The sequence below is a fragment of the Exophiala aquamarina genome (assembly GCF_000709125.1).
Source record: "Exophiala aquamarina CBS 119918 chromosome Unknown aczIA-supercont1.3, whole genome shotgun sequence".
Lineage (NCBI taxonomy): Eukaryota > Fungi > Ascomycota > Eurotiomycetes > Chaetothyriales > Herpotrichiellaceae > Exophiala > Exophiala aquamarina.
The window spans coordinates 768,389-783,138 of NW_013550585.1; the positions used below are offsets into that span (position 1 = coordinate 768,389).

The 14,750-nt window shown below is 52.1% G+C and overlaps 3 protein-coding genes across 3 annotated transcripts; 1 reads left to right on the top strand and 2 right to left on the bottom strand.

Annotated features, from left to right (window-relative positions):
• Window positions 1-4,492: 4,492 nt before the first annotated feature.
• Window positions 4,493-7,372, bottom strand: A1O9_03867 (uncharacterized protein; the record flags this gene model as incomplete). Its single annotated transcript, XM_013406160.1, has 1 exon — window positions 4,493-7,372. One exon carries the CDS (start codon window positions 7,370-7,372, stop codon window positions 4,493-4,495), a length of 2,880 nt encoding a protein of 959 aa, XP_013261614.1.
• A 4,271-nt stretch (window positions 7,373-11,643) lies between these two features.
• Window positions 11,644-12,354, top strand: A1O9_03868 (uncharacterized protein; the record flags this gene model as incomplete). Its single annotated transcript, XM_013406161.1, has 1 exon — window positions 11,644-12,354. One exon carries the CDS (start codon window positions 11,644-11,646, stop codon window positions 12,352-12,354), a length of 711 nt encoding a protein of 236 aa, XP_013261615.1.
• Window positions 12,355-12,872: 518 nt separating this feature from the next.
• A1O9_03869 (triosephosphate isomerase) lies at window positions 12,873-13,823 on the bottom strand (the record flags this gene model as incomplete). Its single annotated transcript, XM_013406162.1, has 1 exon — window positions 12,873-13,823. One exon carries the CDS (start codon window positions 13,821-13,823, stop codon window positions 12,873-12,875), a length of 951 nt encoding a protein of 316 aa, XP_013261616.1.
• Between the last annotated feature and the right edge of the window lie 927 nt (window positions 13,824-14,750).

Consider the following 14,750-nt stretch of genomic DNA (forward strand, 5'->3'; position numbering starts at 1 on the left):
ATGGCTTTTAGATGTGCTTGGACTTGTGTCACATGTCGAACTCTGCTTGAGCGGATGAGAAAGGATGATGGTAGTGACGGTTGAAAGCAAGACCTGAGTCGGGGACTCGTGTCTAGACTAGTGAGAACGAGTTGACATGAGCTGGACAAGGCCGAGCTTGCTTCGCATCCGCACTCACGGGCTCAGTCTCTCCTATTCATGGTCTCGGCTGCTCGCTGATGAAATCAACGCCTCGTAATTCCGGACCATACGGGGACGTTCTCTTCTTTGCGTGTCCGGGCCAGAGAGTGAGTAAGGACGAGAACGGGAACACACTTCCACTATATCATTGTACTAGATTGCACTGTGTAACGCGACATGGCAAGTATCGGGAAGTTAGTATTAGGGCAATCGGACTTGCCCTGTATGAAGTGCAAGTCAGGACGGTGAAGTACTGAGGGAGAAGTGGCTGTGATAGAATTTTCCCAACAATAATGCATCTGTAGAGGAATGGATGGTCAAAGAGCACGCAGGTGTGGGAGGGCGGGGAGAGAGACACTGGGTCTGACCTGGGAGTCTGACTCTGGCCCAGATATTGACTGAAGATCGGCCAATGCTGTCGACGAGAAGATATCATCCCACGTGAGCAAGGCGATAATCCTGGAAAGGTTTGAGGGTGGACCCGTCTTGCCGCAGGTAATGCTGACCTGAACCCAAAGAATGGAGAATATCCATTTCCAATGGGAACCTCGATGTATCGTGTATCGTCCCAGTAACGTTATACGTTGCTGCACGAGGAGACGCCAGCGACATTCAACGGTTCCCTCCACTCCCTCAACAGCCAAACAGAAGACCCGGTCCATTTCCGCTAAAGGTAGCGGAGAGATACGGTCCTGGCGCTTGAATCACGGAAGGGCTTAGCCCATTCCCAATTAGCTTCTCGAGGCACAAGGGCTCTTTCCTGGGGATCAGACTGGCTTTGGGTATGGCTGTCGTGACTTCGTTCATAATAGAAATCCATTCCCACTCAAATCTGCCCCGGCAATTGTTCACCTCGTATCGAAAATAGCAACTCTTTCACAAGCGCCAGAAGATGCATAACTACAAGAGTTATAGACGATTCAGGTAAAGCTCGTGAAAGATGGGGGAAGCCTGATATGCAGAGTCCGTAAAACGTTGCCCACACCGTTGTGGCGAGAGCTGGCGGTAGTTAGTATGACATTGAGCAGAGCAAGGCACGTGGCTTTTGATACCACAGGTCCAAAAATAGGCCGTCTCCAAGATGGTCTCGATTGGCAGATTTGCCACACAATGTGAGTGACATCGGAGGGAATGGTATGAGGAGGAAAGGTGTCGCCGGAGGACTGCACTTTCGTCGAGGATTAGACTGTTGTGAATGAGATGATAGCCGTCACGACGCCGAGTGTTCGGTCTCAATCAAGAGGGTTCACGGATCTTTCATAAACACTGAGTAGGCATAGCAACCGCGAAAGGACAAAATACAGGCTGCGAGGAGTCCCTACATAGAATTGCTTCGGCCCTGGAGCTGAAGTTGATGTCGCTCGGAGAATGTCCTAGGGCAGCTGCTATTTTTAGTCAGAGATTGTCTACCCAAGGTTTTCAAGGAATGGGGTTGATACTCCACTATTTTCAGGTCTTCTGTAGTATAGCCCGTTGGGAAGTTAAATGATTGGGTGAGTTGAGGGGGCCAATATGAGCATTCAGAACGAATGGGACAATCAGGAATGCTCAAGCTCAGATTGTTGGGTTTTCCCTTCCTGTAGCCACATGGTCGGCAATTGATGCCCCACGAAATGTGGATTGGCGAGGCGAAGAAATTCGCTGGAGAGAAGTAGTCTTAGAATGGGCAATTTCGCGAAAGCGCTGTGTCCACCGCGTCATTGAGAGCCAATGTTTATACCCGGCCGGCATCGCTCAAATACTTTGGATCCAACTTTGCGGTTGGACCCGTTTGACTTCGAGGCATTTTTTCCAGCAAGGCAGACTCCAACAGCAACGGTGTCGCCGAGATGGTCAAGAGCACGTGGGGTGTGAGGATAGTTTCATGCAGCAGACAACCCGGAATTGCAGAGCCGTGGGAAAAGGATGGAGGAGTGCTTGCAGACGCTTGCTTGGATTTACCCCGAAGAGGTGCCATGCGACGCAGGCAACCCCTGTTGACTTTTGAGGCGCACCAGGCAGACAGCTTGATGCGCATGTCTGGAGCATTGAAAATCAAGCAGCTCGACTTCGTACTCTAGTGGCAGCCGAGGCATTTGCAAGCAAGGGTCTCGTAATGGCACCGACATGATGACTCTTGGGGTGACTCTTAAAAGGGCGGTCGGATGAATAATTATCGCGCATAGATCGGCCTAGAAACTTGACAGGGTCTATGTCTCTGATTTCCTAATGTCGTTATGTTCGTTTCATTGTGGCTGTAACAACAGGGGAGGTGAAGTAAGAGCCTTGTCCTTATGGTCATCTGATCCAGGCACCAAGGCACCAAAGGTAGGCAGCTAAATAAATTCACTCGTGCTCTGGCAGTGGTTGATCGGCAAGTCGAAAACAATCGGAGCGGGTGGAATCGTCTCGAGCGGCTGCTGAATGACCAAGCCCGGATGGGCTGTCATGGGTTGAAGGGGCTAAAGAAAGCCAGCCTTTCGCCTAGCGCACCTAACTTTCGGCTTGACCAATCTACGGCTATGGGATAGGAACCAGGGTTTGGCGTCGGGGGTCGGTAGATGACACGATCGTAACTTTGTCCATAAGTCGACCTGGAAATGCTGGAAGTCCCTGGATCCGTCCGAGGGGATCAGGTTCTCAACTCGACCGGACGATAGCGATGTAACGCAAATTGGGAAGGAGGGTCGAATCCGAACCTTGTAAGCCTCAAACTTTAGTCTTTGAATCGGGTCGACAAGATATTGTGACTCCTCCATGGAAAGACTAGGTTAAGTGACATCTTTTCTGAACATCCCGAGAAGTACCGCCAAGGATAGGCTCGTGCAGAGTGGGTTGAACAGGACAATGCAGATCGTCCAATATCATTATGGAAAGTCGTCTTGTCTCCATCCAGTATTGAAGCGAATACTTCAAAAGGGAAGGAGAGAACCACAGCCTAAGTGACGGCCTTTCTTGAGCTTTGATACGCTGAAAATACGATCTGGGGGACTTTTGCATGCATCAAAACCAGGCTGTGCCCCCTAGAAGCGAAAGGACACATCGTGCTCGCTTGTTGGCTTGATTCGGCACATTGTCACCAAGCTGCCTGGGAGCTGGACTGCTGGGAGAGAGTATGAATCTCGCTGGCCATATATAACGGCAGACTGATTCGGATCCAACATTCGAGTAAACAGCCTTGACTTCTCCTTGAGAACCAGCCATCATAGAAGCATTGATCAATTGCATGAGCAGAGCATGGATGATAGACGTACCAACAATTCTTCTTCATATGTCCGGTACTCATACGACGACTATCGGCGCATATCATCATCATCATCATCATCATCGGGCACTTCCAACGATCAAAGACGTCGCTTAGACGTTGGACAACAACACAGCTACCGTCGCAGGAGTCCTCTTGCGACTGAGTCGGAGACCGTCAGCTACGGCTCTGACGCAGAAGAAGAGGAAGACGACGACGATCACAACAACGAGGACGCATATTCCTGGGGACAGCAGAGATCAGGCAGCGGGAGCCCGAAGAGCAACACGGGAAATTCTCCCAGAAGTCAAGGGAAAGGAAAAGGAAAAGAAAGACAAATGAGCGGGTCGAGCAGCTCGACAACAAGGATGGGAGGAGCGCAGTTTGAAAGGGAAAGAGCGACCATGTCTTCCCTGAACGACAGGCGAAGCGACAGCAACAGTACTCGAGGAGGCACGACCAGTAGCAGCAATTCTCAGTCACCCAGGCACGGCCCAGAAGAGGCAGGGAGCGAACGAAGAGGCGACAGGAAGAGCAGCGGCGGCAACCGCTCGAGGCTTGTGTCTGGGGTCTTTGTGAGATATTGACATTGACACTCATCTTAAGTATTACATGTCCTGCCGGGCTGGAACGAGGACGATTACCGTCAACGACAAACGACAGGCTCCGACCACTCACCTCTTGGATCACTACTGCTACTGCTACTGCTACTACTGCTCAACATTCTAAATCCTGTATTTGTACAGCTATATCATAATGACGACAACCAACCCCCCTGAACGAGAACTATGGCGGACCAGGCAAACTACGGAGCATCATGGTCGACGGTCTTGTTCAAGTTTAACACTTTGTTTTGGGATTATTCTCATCTTCTAGTCTCTTATGTGATACAATATTAGTCACACAATAAAAAGCACACTTGCATGGTGGCGTGAGTTCCTGATACATTGCTGGACCTCGTGATGACCCGTTTGGATGCATGACCCCAAGCTCAGCAAACTTTGTCGCATTAATCTAGCCCAGCGCATCTAGCAACATCCATCTAATCTAGCAGACTTTCATTCCCTATACGATAGGGGTGTCATAATTTCATTTCGGTGGTGTGGGGGGTTGTTGTAAGTTTTTCTTCATTTCAGGCATACCAGGGACAGGGAGTCGAGGTGCTTGTTGATCAGAATGGACTGCTTGTGAAAAGGCATTGCCAGGCACATATCGGTTGGCGCTCGAAACGGTGGTTGCTTGCGATGACGCTGGCGACGAAGGGCGGTTGAAAGACGCGGATGGAAGGTTATACTGAAGTGGTCCAGCATTGTTCCAACCGTGTGATGCAGCCGATCTAGATGCAGCAGGAGGAATGTTGGTATCCTCGAAATAGCTAACCCGGGTCCTCGATCCTGCTGGCACACTTACAGGCTCCGGAGGCGAGGGCTCCGCAATGGTTGGGATTGTTCGAGAGCCAAGGTGGTCGGTCGCATAAAGACCACTTTGTCGTGCGGCTCGGCGGCGGCCGGTTGTCGACTCTCGGCGGAGAATGTTGCGAACTTCATCGACCTCTTCCGCACGTCGTCTGGTGGTGTCGTCGTCACGTTCGGCGTTGAAGGATTCCTCTGGGTCCACTGTTATATTCCGCTTCACCAAGTGGTCAATGGCCGCAGCTTCCCGGACCTCTGCTCCGGTGCTGGAACCCAAGTAGTCAGTAGGGGCGGGATGAGTCTGTGTAGGTGTGCTGATTTGCCCCTGATTGAGCAAGGGCACGAGCCTATTTTTGTCTTTATTAATATCGAATTCATCTTTGTTTCTCAGGGCGTCTTCGTTCGAGATGGCGACCGAGTATGTAGGGTTTGCCTTGTCCCCGGCTGCGGGACCACCTCCTCCAGGCCCGTACAAGGGCACCTTTCGCATAGCAGTAACCAATGCGCACATAAACTTGCTTCGTCTAGCAGCACGAACAGCATCATTTGACCAGTTGGATTTATGCCGAATCTCAAGTCTTAGTTCCATCTTGTTCATTTCTGCCACACCAGTGACCTCAATGTCGATGTCAGGCTGAAAGTCACGTGCATTTTCCTTGTCTCGGACAAATTTGATCATCTCGGTCTTCAGGAGGTCCAAGTCTTCAAACGAAGTATCGAAACTGACGTAAAGTTGGACCTGCTCCCGCATGGCTTTGCTGCGAGAAACATTGTCGATCCAGTTGGAGTTAAGGACAATGTTTGGGACTTGAGATTTCTTCTGATCCTTGACGCGGCGGAAGACGGTGTACAGAAGTGACATGCGTTCGACAATATATTGAACATCGGAAACGTCAACGCGGTCTCCAACATCAAATGGATGTTTGACGAACAAGAAAATGCAAGAGCCGAGTACTTCCTGAGCTGTGCCGGCGAACACAAATGACATGGAGAGTAAAGCAGTACCGGCAGTTGCCAAAGTCGTGGTGAAATTACTGTTAAGCCAAGCGACAAAGATGAAGATGACCACGATGAAGACGACGGTGCAGAGCAGGTTGTCGAGTACGTTGATGGCCTGATCCACGTCGTGCATACTGTTGGCAATGGATTGACGTTCTCGACCGAATTCGGTCACCCGAAGAGCCATCTCTTCGAGCGAGATATCCCCATTGGAGTCCACATCCAAGATTTCGAAGGCCTCGTGGGCCTCTGCCTCACGATCAGACCCAAGAACATCAACGAGATCGTCAACACTGAGTGCATCCTTGCCTTCGAGTACAAATGACATCCACAAGCGCCGTGCGAGGGCCTCTGCTGAACGCTTCTTCTCCAAAGCTTGGACGACGATGGAATGAGAGGCAGTTGGATTGAAGACCTTTTTGCCCGTGATCTCGTGTGCGACGTTACCAAAGGCTGCAGTGACTTTATCTCCTACTCGAGCAACATTTTGGATCAAACGCATGGGGGTGGCTGATCCTGATCGCTTGTGACCAGGCATCATACTATTCCTGCTGGAAGTCACACCGGCAATGTCGAGCACATCGCTGATCTGATAATCTTCTTCGGCGAATTCTCGACAGTAGGCGGGAAACATTCGTCGGGATGCATCGTAGAGCAGGCTGATTAGGTAGATGTTCCGCTTTGATTCTTTGATTCGATCGTCGAATTGTTTGCGGTGGTAACTAATGGAGAGCAGCTGTATGAAAAGCTTCTCGATCAGCAGGACCAGAGAGGAGAATACACAGGCAAAGAGAATGTTCTTGACAATTGATTGCCAGTTCTGGAGCTGTTTTGACGGGTTCCTGGCCAGCGAATCGGGGGTGAGGGTCATGAAGGGGACAAAGGTTGCCAACGAAGTGACAGCCCAGCCGACGATAGACAGAGGGATCTCGAGGGCACTGAGGACCAAAGAGTACTTTCGGGTGCCAGAGCTGACCACACCAATGAGGAACTGAAAGAGACGTGGTAGAAAATGGGCGATGATCTTGGAAATCCATAGCGAAACCCAAACCACCTCAACCCAGGCGAAGAACCAGACGAGTCGAACATCGCCGATGCGGGCACGAGGAGCAGCGGTGGCTCCAACAATGATGGGAATAGCGATACACAGGGCGACGGGAGCAACGTAGGTGAAATAGCGAGTGATGACGGAGAAGTTGTAGACCTTTTTGTAGAATCTGCCTACAGCGTTGAGGGTGCCCTCCTCTTTGTTCTTTGTCCTCTTCTCCGTGTCCTCTGCTCTTCTTCGACGACCTCCAGGGCCTTCAGGGCCTCTGTGGAAATGTCGATGTGGATGTTTCTCGTCGAGTTGATCGGGGAAGTCAGTGGAAGGTTGAGAACGGGCAGGGGAGATGATGTCTGCACGTCGAGCACCGGTAGCACTGCCATTGGTGGTAACCTTTGTCATAGGAATATCAATCGTAATATCATTAGGATGTGCCATTTCTCCGGAAGTTTGATGGGTCAAAGGTTGAAAACCATCCTTTGAGAAGCGTTTGTAGTGACCCTTCTGCGACATGACCAGGCGACGTCACTAAAGGTCCGAGTGATAGGGATGGTAAGGAATGCGGGTGTGGGAAGGCCCAAATAGATTGTGTGAAATGCAGGCCACCGAGGGCTCTTGACAGAGTGCCTCTACCAGCGAGGACTTGGTAATACAGAAGTGAGATTGAGGCGGTTTCAAGATGGTCGAGGGTGGACAGGTGGGAAAATTGGGGTTGTTGCAAAACTCGAATTAGCGAACGTGGGTGGAAGGTGGACGAAATAGAGAAGATGAAAGTGAAGTAGGGAGTATTTTAGACAAGCGAGAAAGACAGGACATGGGAAATAGGAAATGGGAGGGGATGAGAAGAGGAAATCAACAAGAACGCGATGGAGGACGAAGAAAAAGCAGGATGTTACATTTATTGTGGTTCATGATCTGATCGATCTCGAGAATGTTGGAGGTGCAATGCAAGTCACCTCAGACCAGCAAATGCAGCTCAGAGAGCCAGCCAGTGAGAGCAGTACCGAGTCCATAGTGGGGATGACACCCCGAGACACGCATGCAGATGCCCCAATCTGCTGAGTTTTTCCACAGGTTGGGGGCGGTCCAGGGCCTAAAGCGAGGCGTGGCAGGGGCATCGATGGGAGCAGTTGGGCAACTGGCGATGACGGCGGTGGCCGAGGTGCGGATCGCCCAGGGGTACATCAGGGCCCCGCTGAGGGCACTGAGGGGCCAACTCAGCCCTCGAGCACTCGCATTAGGGATCCAATCGCCGGGTTCCAGGGCACGTCTCCCCTGCAGCCACCCAGCACTTCCACCACTGGACCTGCACCATTTCAATTTTTATTACTACCGAGCCACTGAAAGTCCCTCATCGCCGCCGCTAAGCTTCCAACTGCCCACTTAGACCGTTCTGGCACCGGCCACTTGCTGTGATGGCTTGGAGCTGATACATGGCTGAAACCCACGATCCATTTTCCCGTCAATGTGGAAACTTGTGAGTGAGGGAGAGGAGAGGAAAAAGCACGAGCCCCCTTTTGCCGCAATACCAACGCCGTGCACAGTCCTTACTCCTCAGTCAAAAACGTTACCGAGTACTGCACACCACCAAAAATACATTTTGGCTGAACTTTACAGCAATTGCTCTGACTAAAATGTTTGTGGCACAAATATGAAAAAGGCTGAAGGCTGTGTATGTGAGACAACTGCACGTGCTTGTCAAGTTAAGTTCCCAAGACCTTGGACACGCACACACAAAATCCAACACCAACATCTCTACAGTAATTCGGAGCTGACGTGACATGACGCGTTCGTCAAGGCACGACGAGTAAGCTTCCATCTCGAAATCCATTGGCCTTCCCCGAGATTAGTGGCCGACTTCCCTGTCGATCATTCTCGTCTTTCCCTTCACACTCGGCTTAACAGTAAACGAATAATGGTGACGAACGATGCAGTGCTGGACTCCGTTCTCCATGCCCCGTAGTCGACAACCTCCTCTTATCACAGGATACGGGGGTATGGATCGCAGAACTACCTGACTCCCATCGATAGAGACCTTGTTTGGTCCTTCTTTACCCTTCTTGGGACATTGTTGTACTTCTTGTTCTTTGATGAAAGAACTGTCTCTGGACAAAGATGTCCAAATCTGCGTATCAATGCTCAAGCTCGTTTGTTGCAGATACGCTTTGTTCCAGGGTCTCAACAGTCGAGTATCTGCGCTGCTAAGACAGATTTAAATATGGTGCAGCATGCCGGTGCTTCATGTTGAAGGCTTCTGTCTCCCAGCATTGCCAGTGAAATCAAAATCACCTGTCTAGTAGACCAGTTACTATTACACGTGACAGCACTCTAGCTGGGTGATTTTGATTGCACTAAGCAAAGACATCCCACAACTACCTCTTCAATAAATACACACTCGACATGGGGCCATCAAAGCGTGGACGCTCTCACACTATTGGTGCAGGAGACGGTAGGAAACGCCCCATGCATCAGACAGAAGTTTGCATGACCATGATGCCTGTTCGCGATCACAATGAGCCGGGTCAAACGACTTATCGAGCTCCCGAGTCTAGTGGACCTCGAGGCACGAGCTTAGATCAGGACAGAGGTGGAATTCAAACGGAAGCCCGAATGACAATGATGCCTGTTCGTCATCATGCAGAGGCCGGTCAAAAGACTCATCGTACGCCGATCCATAGCCGGCCTCGAGGCGCTAGCATGGACCACGGTAAGACCAAGACTCGTCCTTTAGTTCCTCGACCGGAGGAAACTCAAGCTCGTAGAACGATGATGCCTGTTCGAGGCCATAAAGAACTGGAGCGGACCAGAGGACCGAGCACAGTCACCCACAAGGCCAGAGGGAGCTCGAGATCCGAGTCACATGCTTTGACAACTCACGGAAAGCCATCGACAGCAGCAGTGCCTCAGACGGAGGCTCGTGTGACTATGGTGCCAGTCCGTTCGCATAAAGAAACTGACCTAAAGCCGAAACCCTCTAGGCCCCCGAAGCCCCAGAAAGCCTCCTTTGGTGGACGAGGTACAGGAAATGCCAACAAGACTGAAGGGAAAGGTAAGTCGGAAGCCAAGAAGCCGTCTTTCTGGAGACGTTTCTTCGGTTTGAGTCAACCTCAATCGGCTGCTCGGAAGGCAGGATTGAATCGCTCAGCGACCGTTGGTAGGGGATCCCCATCTCGCCGTGGTCAAGACATCTCGCATGGTAGAAAATCTCACGACGAGCCTCGAGCCTCATCAACCGTTCGAGATCTCAGCAACACCTGCGGTGGGGGACGATTACGACGAGCTACTACATCATATGGACAACCTTCAACCCGCGGCTATTCAAGCATTGAGTCCGATGCCAATGAGAGCCAGTACTACCTAAGCCAACAGGATGAAGGTGTCTATTATCTGCCTTCGACTGGTGGTTATAGCGGAGGAAGTACCCTGTATGAGATTTACTATCCCGGAACTAGTGGTCATAACGGAGACAGTCCTCGTTATGAGACTTATAATCCACGCTGGTGAAACAACGAGGTAAGTCAACCAGGTAATTCAAAGGGGGCCTCGTTATTCTCTGTTCAGTCCATGAGTACCCCTCAGTTCCCAGTTCGACTGTGCAATAACACTAGGATGCTGAAATAGTTTCGGGTCATCGGGCGTTACAGGGTGGATGTGCATAAATATAAAAAAAATCCTTTCAGGTTGCATGCAGCTCAAGTTGTTGGTGTATCATTCCGGCTTTTGCCTTTCTCGCTGATTCTCCCTGTTTGGGTTGCAGTTGGGATTCTGAATAATCAGTAAATACCCAACATCTCTTATCAAATCAAGATCGTCGTGCCGCTTATCTTTTCCACTTCGACAGGACGAGAGTACGGAACACTGTCTCTGGCATCTCCCCGCCTCCGTCTTCTATGCACTTCCTTTCTTTCATCCATGCTGTTGTCCTTCCACATTCCTTATGACCATCTTTGTCCGCATTGACCGGCCCGCGGGGCCTAACCCTAAGCTGACGGTTACAGTCGGCCGGCAAAGAACGAAAAGGAACAAAGCTATGACGTCCCTTTCTCCATCGTGCGTGTCCGGCGTGTTCGTACCACCAGGATGAGTCAAGGAATTCCAGGATTCGCCGGCTGGTGCGCCTTGTGACCAGATGCGACCAGATGGGACCCGACGGGACCAGATGTCATTGTTCGGTGGCCAAACAGCACCGCCGTCGCCGATTCACATGATTGAATGGTCCTGGCCGCCTTTAATTCCGCTCCGCCCCTTTGAACTCTGACTGCCTCCCATCCTCCCACCGATCCATCCATCCATCCATCCATCGGTGCATCACCGATCCATACTATCCTCCTAAAGGTATCTGTTACTTCATTGACTCTCAACCGTCAACCCGTTCCTAACCGAACCAGTCGACGTGTTTCCTGCATACCCTCCTTTTCTGGTTTTTTCCTTACCCCGGATTTCCACATCCATTTCGTCGCACCAACTGGCCAGACCGTTGTGATTTTCTTTTTGGGTTTCCGAACGCAAGTTAGAATCTCTCACCTGCCCGGGATTTCGATTTCAATTTCGATCTCGATCGTGAGAACAACTCATGTGGGTGGTGCTTGCCTTGATGTTGACTTTTCCAGCAGCTTCGTTCATTTCAAGGAGGACGACCTCGTTGCACTCACCCAGCCCTTGAATATCTCCATTGCGACAAAGTGTCTATTCCTCTGCATGAGCTAGCACTGCCGACAACTTCCACCTCTTAGGTAGTCAGGATTCGGAAAACACGTGCGTGACACGAGGTCCAACGGTCCAACATGTCTCCATCAGCACTCCGTGACACATTGACCGCAGTTCCGATCGACCTTGGATCGAGCAACGAATTGGGACGATTCATCGACATCATCGTCCATGCATTCAGTACGACACCACTCACAACGGGATTCATCGTCAACCATGACTCAACACCGCCACCATATCCATCTCCGTTGATCGACTCGGCCCGCCGTCACAAGCATTTCGCACAAGGAATCATCGACAGTGCCGCATCAGGCGCAGAGATAGTCCAAGCTGGCGATTGGTCCGCCGTTGCTCTCTGGGAGGCGCCCGATTACAAAGGCAAGCCATTCATCGACTCCAAAGCAAAACCCGGCCCACTGTTGAGTGAATGGAGGACCAAAGTCATGGAAGCCAAGAAAAGGTACCTAGCATCTCCATCCGATCCCAATGAGATTCGGCCTTTCTACCACTTTTCATTTCTCGCACGCAATACCGCAGTTCCCAAGGTCCCGGGATCCATCGCTGCCGTAATCGAGCCCTATCTCCAACGCGCGAGAGATGAAAATGCCCCTGCGTGGGTGGAAGCAACCACCAAGCAGGCCGCGGATATCTATGCTTTTTACGGATTCCGACTGGTAGAGACCATCACGATTGGCAACGGTCAGGTTGATGCGGCGGGTTGGCCGTCTGAGGGTGGCGAGGGTATCACAGCGTATGCTTTGATTTACGACGCACACCTCAAAGATTGAAATCCTTCACTTTGAAGGAGTTTTTGATATGGTGGGCTTTGCCCTGCATCATCTAAAGCTGTCGCTTTCCCCAGCTTAGTCAGGGTCAGTGGCTGTCTGATATGGGTCATCCAGTTCCAGAGGTGGGTTCTCCAGCGAGTGGTCAAGCCATAATGTGAAGCGTTCTTGCATTTGGGAGGCATGAATCGCCTTGCTCGATTAGACGAGGTACAAGGAACGGAAGGCGTCGAAAGTGCCTAAATAGGGAAACAAACAATCATCCATATCTACATAAAAGGATAGCATCGAATGCCAATGGCGTTATCATTATTAATCATTGCAACAGAACGGTACCGTCATCTTGGTTGCAGCGCTAGCATTATTATATGCAGATCAGTGCTCAGCTTGCTGCTATTTCCCGTTGACTGCTGTATCCCCATTGACTGCTGTATCCCCATTGGCCCTGTCCTCCTCTTACGGTATTCCGCTCTCCATCCCCCCCGGCGATCATGCGCAAGCCCGGTCGTCAGACCCGGAGTCTAGCTCTTCGCCAAACTCTGGACCACCTCCCCCAACACGGCCTTGACACCGTCAACCTGATGCGCAAACCTCCCCAGAAACAGCCCATCAACATACTGGCCCAGCCCGTTGCCACCATTCGCGGTGCCGCTCCACAGCCCGGGCCCAGCACTCCCGCCGTAGACAACCTTGACTGGCGCGGTCCTCGCTCGCACCACGCCCGCCGCAACCTGGCGGATCGCCTGCACCACAGGGCCGACGTACTCGACGCCCGCGGGCTCCGCGGCGCCGATGGCCCAGACGGGCTCGTACGCGAGGATGACGGGCGCGTCCGGCGGCACGGCGCGCAGCACGCTCTCGATCTGCGGCGCGAGCTGGCGCATCGCCTGGCCGACCGCCATGCTGAGCGGGGTTCCGCGCGCGAGGTCCGGCTTCTCTATCTCCCCGACACACACCAGCGGCACCATGCCCGCGTCCGTGACCGCCGCGGCTTTCAAGGCCGCCGTCTCGTCCGTCTCGGCCAGCAGCCGCCGCCGCTCGGCGTGGTTCAGCTCCACGATGCTGCAGCCCAGGCTGGACAGCGCCGAGGGCACGATTTCGCCCGTGTATGCGCCGTACGATGCGCTCCAGAATGCGTTCTGGGCGCCCAGGAGGAGGGGCCATGCCGAGGACGATGACGAGGACGACGACGAGGACGACGTGGCGCCCTCTTCCTGCTGGACAGCAGCGTACCGCTCCGAGAGAATCCTCGCGCACGGGTAGATTGTCAGGAAGTCCGGGATGAGCACGAAGAGCATCTCTGCGCGGTGCGATTCCAGCAGAGGTAGAATGTCTGTCGCGGGCGCGAGGATGGATTCCAGGTATTGAATGGTGCGGGCCGGCGAGAAATAGGCCTTCGTCGAGGTCAAGATGATTTTCGAAGGGAGGGAAGGGTATTTCTTCCCTGATATCGCGGGCGGAGACAGCGACATCTTGGTCGGGCTGGTATATTCTTTTGGGTACTTAGTGGTTGCCAACGTTCGCAATGCTGGATCTTCGAGCTGAGAAACACGGCCGGGCTCTCCTCCACATCGAGATTTCCCTTTTGCACCTGACCCTTCTGGATTCCTTCGAGGGGTCAAACAAGGGTGCAATGTTGCAGGGAGGTGTGAAACCCACGCACGCTACTAGCTAAGACCCGGACGCGAGAAGTCGCCTGGTTTTATCTCTGGCGGATATCAAAGTCGGTAGGAGGGTCTCAGTACCAGGAGGTTCGTGGAGTGTGGGCGAGTGGAATACTATATGAGAGATCCCCGATGGAGGAGAGAAAAGCGCAATGGCCTCGCCGCATTAGTGAATTAACGTTAACTCGGTAGTTGGCTATGTAATGAACAATAGTCGCGATACACATATCCATGCATGGCCAAGGAAGCCTCGCTCAAAGACATGGAGTTCATCTCAACTCATAATTGACACTTTTACTTCGAGACTAGAGTAGACGCCAATGGCGATTACGCCCTTCCGTCCCTTTTGCGCACCAGTCTCCATTGCATTGCATCCCATCCATCCAGCCATTCTGCCTTGGCCGTGCAACTGTTCACATTTATTATTCGCTTGGGGGATTTTCTAGCTTCCAGCCGCTGGCCGGCCGTTGAAAATTCAAATTTACCCGGCCGGGATCGCCTATTCAGGTAACCCGCACCCTGATTTGGATGGAGCATTACTTGTGGAATAATAGTAGATTCCTCTCGTCGGTGTATGACGGCGACCGCATCCCGTGCCGGAAGAGTGGACGGGGGTTGCATCATATTGAGCTCAGGCAAGATGGATGGCGACGGGGCGACTCATTGCGTCTGGGCCTGTGTTTATTTGGGAAAATCCCGCTTCTCTAGAGATTGCTGGTTTTCTCCCTTGCTCTC